The sequence below is a fragment of the Cetorhinus maximus genome, chromosome 7 (genome assembly GCF_964194155.1).
Source record: "Cetorhinus maximus chromosome 7, sCetMax3.hap1.1, whole genome shotgun sequence".
NCBI lineage: Eukaryota > Metazoa > Chordata > Chondrichthyes > Lamniformes > Cetorhinidae > Cetorhinus > Cetorhinus maximus.
The window spans coordinates 20603748-20610288 of NC_135885.1; the positions used below are offsets into that span (position 1 = coordinate 20603748).

A 6541-nucleotide genomic window follows, 5' to 3' on the forward strand; every position below is an offset into this window, starting at 1 on the left:
GAGGCCTATTAAGGCCATTAAAGTAGCAACTGACGGTTTTTCGCTACCCATCCAACGTTACAGTTGGCGGGTAATCGAATCGGCCAGGCGGCCCTTGCATTATTCAACAAACCTCATCCAAGGGCGGGATGAGGTTTCCATTATTAATTTTAAAAAAGATTAAAATGTTTTGAAAAAATTTTCATCATCCGTATGTTGAGGAGACTCATTCTGAGATGTGGACATTTTTTTCAGGGCTTTAAATTCTGTTTTTATTGATTTTAAACTCGTTAGCTCCCTGAGGTAGCTCTCTGCCTTCTGGGAACTTTCCTTCCGTGCTCCCCGGTGTCCGCGCTGACTTCAGCGCTCGCCCTCCCCCCCACCCCCAACCTGACATCACTGAGCCTTTCAGCGCACGTTTCACGCTGACTGGCCATTAACTGGCCAATCGCTGTCGGCGGTCTGTTCCCCGCCGCTTCCCGGCCCGCCAATCACGGCCGCCCGCCAACCTGAAAATTCGGGGTGGGAGGGGGGTGGTGAACTGGATTATTTTCTTACCAGTGGTTGCAGCTTGCATCCTGAGGAGCATATTTGAGGTACCTGCCATTGCAGCAAAGTCAAAAGGTCAGCTTCAGGATGTTTGTCTCCTCTAGAAAGAAGGCCCCAGTGTCAGCTGGGGGATGGTGGGCAAAGATTGTACGGGGAGCCGAGTACCAGAAGAGTCTGAAAAGGCCAAGGGCATAAAAACCCTGGCAGTCTTATCGGTGGACCTCAAATAAATACGTATGTACGGCCACCCACCCAACACCTGGCAGATTGGTAGCATGGTCAGTAAGGGGTAGTGGAAGTTTAGCAACAGAAGGCCTGCTGGCAGGGATTGGTCCCTGGTGGTCGGGGGGGAGGTAGAAGACTCTGGGAAAAATCAGGAGCGGGCAATATGTAGGTTCAGGCACAATCGCAATTGGGAAAGATGGAGTCCGGGCATGAGTGACTGACAACCAGAGCTTGAGACCCCAAATACCTCGGGTGTTTAGGAGAGCACCCCTGCTCCTTCTGGCCTACTAAAAACTAAGATACAACATTGGAAAATGTATTACCATTCTTCAGGCTAGTTAGTCCCTCCCTGCCAACTTTCTACTGCCGGGTAACAGAAAGTGTGAGGTTTCCCCATGTGGTGAGATTAAAACTGTCATGTCACTGATGACATTATTGGGCTGCAATATGTGAATTGCTAAGTTGACCCTTGTGTGCTTTTAGCAGGAGCCTTGTCCAGGACCTGAATCACTGGCGCAAATATTAGGTGGCCCAGAATCCAGTGGATTAGGGAACGGTTGCATTATTCCAATATTTTAACCTCCGCTCTTCAAACCCCACCCTGCAACCCTGTCCTGCCCAGGAATTAAAATCGAGGCCAAGTGCGGACTATAAAGCAAGTCCCAGTGAATGTCTGAGACACAGAAATTGGAATCTCCTGTTGCGCCCCACTTATAATGACTGGCTTGCAAGGGACAAACAGAAGCTTTGCCTCTATGAGACGGTTCCAGAAAAGTGATCAGAAGGCCAGGACCCAGTGTATTTGGATCCTGACCCATGTTTCAGCCATCCCAATGAACTCCCACCAATGTCTTCCCGAGCCCAAATGGATTTTTTTGGCAACTTACAATACAAGAGCATGACATCTTAGAAATAAGGGTAGGAAATTAAGCATAATAAACTCACCTAATTTTATAGGATCCTCCTCAAATGCTTCTCTCTCCAGAAAACATCAATTATCTCCCAAGCTCAGTTACACAGTGCTCTTTGATGGTTTTCTCTTATAGTTTACTCTACAAGTCTAATACTCTTCAAATGTCAAAACGCGCCCCTAATTCCTGGCTCCCCTAATTTGACCCTTATTCCTCCATGTATTTGAACCTTTTACCGCACTGAACAATTGGCTTGGCTCAACATTGTCATTCCCCCTCCATAATCTGCTGTGACACTCACCGTGGATTTGCTTGCCCCCAGCTGTTAGATCCCATTGCTGCATTACATACAGTCCAACCAAACATTTTGATGGTGTTTAAAATCTATATTTATGAAATATGACTGATGTGCAATTCTTTTTATATATACAACCAGGTGGATGCTCATGGAAACATCCTGCTTTCAACCCTGGAGATTCACAATGAAGTTACAGCGACAGAGGTTACAACAAGTGTGACCGAATCTCGGAATTCGGTGATGTCCTTTGACAACTCAGGAATTCAGTACAGGAAACAAAGCACAGCCCGAGAAGGACTAGGCCGCAGCACATTGGACAGAAATGCTGCCCAGGCCAAGAAGAACCGTTTGCGAAGGAGGTCCTCCCAGTTAAAAATTAAAATCCCAAATCTGACTGACGTTAACGCCATAGACAGGTGGTCAAGGATAGTGTTTCCAGTCATTTTCTCTTTGTTCAACTTGATCTACTGGCTGTACTACGTAAACTGATGCTAAGGTATCATCTGCAAAGTACTGAGGACTCCTGTTTATTGTACAGGGTGAAACAACTGCCCAGTCATTATAGGAATGCAGAATGCAGCCCCGCAGCTATGGGAATCTTTTTGCTGTAGAACAAAAGCTGTGATAATGTGAGGGAAAATTTAAAAAAAAAACTCTAAGAAAATGATAAAGGAAGATACCCTCAGAGAGAAAGAGAATGACATTTATAAGCCTTGAAAAAGCTCGTCATACTTTGCATGAGACCATGTCACATAAACAATGAGTTATCTGCCATATACACTAGGAATTGTAAAAATTAGTAATTGTTTGGACCTTGCAAGAGTTGCTTTTTCTTGAAGCTTTTTTTTTTAGCTATTTCTAAATACAATGATCACGGCTGGTTAATATACAGTATTTAGTTAACTCTCACAGTGTTCTGCAGCATTATAGTTCAGTGTGGAACCTTGCAGTATTCTTAGCAGTACATAGCACAGGGTGAATGCAGAATTAATTTGGCAGTGAATGATGTTGAGTGATTTAATCATCTAACACTATGTATATTTATCATTAATAATTTATTCATGGGCAGAATTTTGGGGATTAGTTGCTATTCATGGTTAGACATTGTGTAAATATTCTAGTTTTAGTACTTACTTTTCATTTAATTCCATTTTCCAAACAGATATGATAAATGCTGTAGTTTGCTCAGTGGTAACTTCATGAACATTCCTGCATACTGTTTGAATTCTTTGATGTTCCATTTAAAAAAAAATAAAATGTAAAAAAAATACTAAAATTGGTAATAATTGGTTGGCAGGGCAGCAGCCTGAGACTAAGGGTTAAACAAGTGGTTCCAATTAATAGGTAGAGTCCATCGAGCTTCTTAGAGCATCACACATGCGCACTCTTAATCAGTGTTTGTGATCCTTTTGTCTAAAATTGCAAGAGGACAGCCAAAGTGCATCCATAAATGTATAGCAATGATTGGATTTGATAGAATTTCTCAGGATACCTCAGGTAGCTGTGATGACATTCGAAAATGTACCGATGAAGATTTCCCCCATTACCTAGAGCAGAATTTCATCAATTCAGGGCAGAAATGGACCATTCAACCCAGCTGGTCTATGCCAGCGGTAATGCTTCACACGAGCCTCTTCCCTACCTCATCTCACCCTATCAGCATATTCTTCTATTCCTTTCTTCCTCATATCCAGCTTCCCCTCAAATGCTAATTAGTATTTGTAATAAACTTATAAAAATTTTGGTTGTCCATTTTAGAAAGTGTCCAACCTCGGGCTGGATTTTACCAGCCCTCCGAGATGGCCTGGGGGACAGTTGGGGGGGGGCGGGGGAGGTGTGCATGTCACATGCATGAAAGGCAGGGTTGGAGAGCCTATTGTCTTCATGCCACCATGCCATTTTACCTGTGGCATGGAAGGTGGAGGACAGATCTCCTATGGAGAGGCCATTTGAGCTACTTAAGTGGTCAATTAAGGGACCCTTCTCACTGCCACTGACATTTTACCAGTGGCAGGTGGGCCCTCTGCCACATGGAGAGATTTCCTAGTTCTCAGAGCTGCTCTCATTTTGCCAGTATGACTTCACTGAAATGCTGCTGGCTACCCTGCGGGCAGGGGCCGTTCTCTTTGGCCCGGAGAGGGACCAAAGACCACTTAGGTAATGGTCACCCCCATGGCAACCCCTGGCCTCCTGCCCTCACCAACCCCCCCACTTCTTCCCACCACCCCATTGCCAAGGCCTGCTTGACCAACTACGGCACTCCCAAGTCCCAATTACTCGGTTGGGAGGGCGGCAGCCATCCACAGCTGTTCTTCCAGGTGCAGTCCCAGCGGTGGCCACTACTCTTGGTGGTGCTGCAGGGATTGCTTTGCTGCCATCTCTCTGATTGGCTGGCAGTTCATGGAGAGGATGCGAGGGGTGGTGGTGGTGGTGGGGGGCAGGCAACCATCTTTGAAAGGGACAGCAGCCCCAAAGACAATTAATTCATTGCCTGACCCCCATAAAATGTGGCTGGGGGTCCCGCAAACAGCTGAAGTTGGCCTTGGGATTAGCCCTGGGTTTCCGGCCTATTGTCAAGACCCCTGTCTCATGCATTAAATTCAGCCCTTTGTTTCCAGGTGGGCAAATTCAATATTGGCCCCGCAGATTCAGAATGCCTTCATGACTTCAATGGAAATAGTAAGCACAGATAATCTTCACAAATGCAATTGCAATCAGAGTTTCGGTTGAACAATTAAGGGTTTAATATTTCCTCTGGTGGCATGCTGCTTAATGTCTTCATGTAAAATTCCTTTCTGCACAATTGAAATGCAGCCATTAACCTGCTAAATAGAGCACAAAGGGAAATTTTACATGAACATACTCACTTGTGAGCTGCCAGAAGAAGTGATTCCTCTTTAATGGGATTGCTATCCTTGACAGCAAACAACACTCCTGCACTCCTCTTAAAAATGTAAGACATACATCTGTATGCATGTAATGACAATAGGAAAGAACAACCAAAACTCACTAGTGACTGATATTCTTGAGCTGCAGAATCTTTAAACTTAATTGCTTTCGGTTGAAAACCCAACAAATCTGTTTTATAAATAGGCCGGTGGATGGACAGGCATAAAATATCATGAGAGCCTTAAATAACAAAGTCACTCTAACCTGCTTGTGTGAAGATTTAGAGCACTCTTACATACATATGTGCCTAGAATATAGATAAACACATATACAATGGGTTACTGCATTTCAAAAGAATTTGTTGCATATTTATATTTTGTTTTGTTTCCAAAGATCAGACATTGTACAAAAGCTGGTTAGCCTTTCTTCTTTAATTAATGCAGATATACCACATGCAGATAGGTAGTACATTTTGAACCGGAGGAATTAACAAATTAATGCGTAAAGTTATTTTCTTTCAAAACTGAGGGCACTACCTACTCTATAATTTTAGGCTAGAGAGAGACAAAAAAATATAAAGCATGATTTATGTTAATACTTCACAGTGGCCCTTTGAGTGTTTAAAGGTTTGACTGTCCTTATACTTCTTACCATTCTTGTGTCTTTCTGGACAAAATACGCACCGCCCTTCTCCCTCATACTTTGCCTTCAACACCAGCTTTACTCGTGGTGGGTTCGAAGGTACCTTGGATGACAAGTTTCTCAGAGCTGCTCCCATTCTGCCAGTATGGAAGTGCAGCAAAAAAGCTGTTCGCTTGGGTAATGTGAAGGACACATTGGCAAAGCAGGATTAACCCCCAGCCCTTGCTTCACAGCATTTGGAGTATTATCCTCTGGAATGGGTAATGGATTATGTTATGATATGGTGTAACGTAATGGATATGATTATGTCATGAGATCCTTTTCCTCACATGGTTTTGAGAGAAGCTGTCCGCTGATAACAAGCAGAATCCTATACACTTAAAAAATATAATCGAGATGTTGGGTCCCTTAACGGGTTGTGACTCTGTGCTGGCTCACAGGGTGTCCACTTGGGAGATCTTCCTGAGGGCATCCAATTAAGGGTGGTAGGTGGATTCCTGAGGCTGCAGGCCCAATCAAGTGGCAGCCCGACTGGCAGAGGTGGGTGCTGTCGCTGCAGGAGGAGCTTTGGAGAGATGGCAGCTTAGTAGTAATGTCACTGGACTAATAACCTAGAAGCCCAGGCTAATGCTTTGGAGACATGGGTTCAAATCCCACTATGGCAGATGGCAGAATTTAAATTCAATAAATTAATAAAATCAGGAATTGAAAGCTAGTCCATGACAACTATCATGGATTGTCATAAAAATCCATCTGATATACCCTTTAGGGAAGGAAATCTGCCATTCTTATCTGGTCTGACTCCAAATCCACAGCAATGTGGATCTGTGACTCTGAATCCACAGCAATGGGATTGACTCTTAACTGCCCTCTGAAGGGAAATTAGCGATGGGCAACAAATGCTGGCCTTGCACCTTGCCAGCGACACCCACATCCCATGAATGAATTTTAAAGGGCCTGAGGACTTTAATGAAATAAACAGTGGCCTCAGCTGCTTGGCAACCCCTGTGAGGAAACATCCCTCCAGTGGGTGGCCTGCAGAGGCAGC

The 6541-nt window shown here is 44.3% G+C and overlaps 1 protein-coding gene across 2 annotated transcripts in view; it reads left to right on the top strand.

Annotated features, from left to right (window-relative positions):
• Positions 1-3230, top strand: part of gabrb3 (gamma-aminobutyric acid type A receptor subunit beta3) — a 504935-nt gene extending 501705 nt beyond the window's left edge. For both annotated transcript variants that reach the window (XM_078545147.1, XM_078545148.1), the window contains one exon: positions 2101-3230. In XM_078545147.1, the coding sequence (XP_078401273.1) occupies positions 2101-2451 (351 nt within the window). In that variant the 3' untranslated portion in view covers positions 2452-3230. The remainder of the gene's footprint in view (positions 1-2100) is intronic.
• The last annotated feature ends 3311 nt before the right edge of the window (positions 3231-6541 follow it).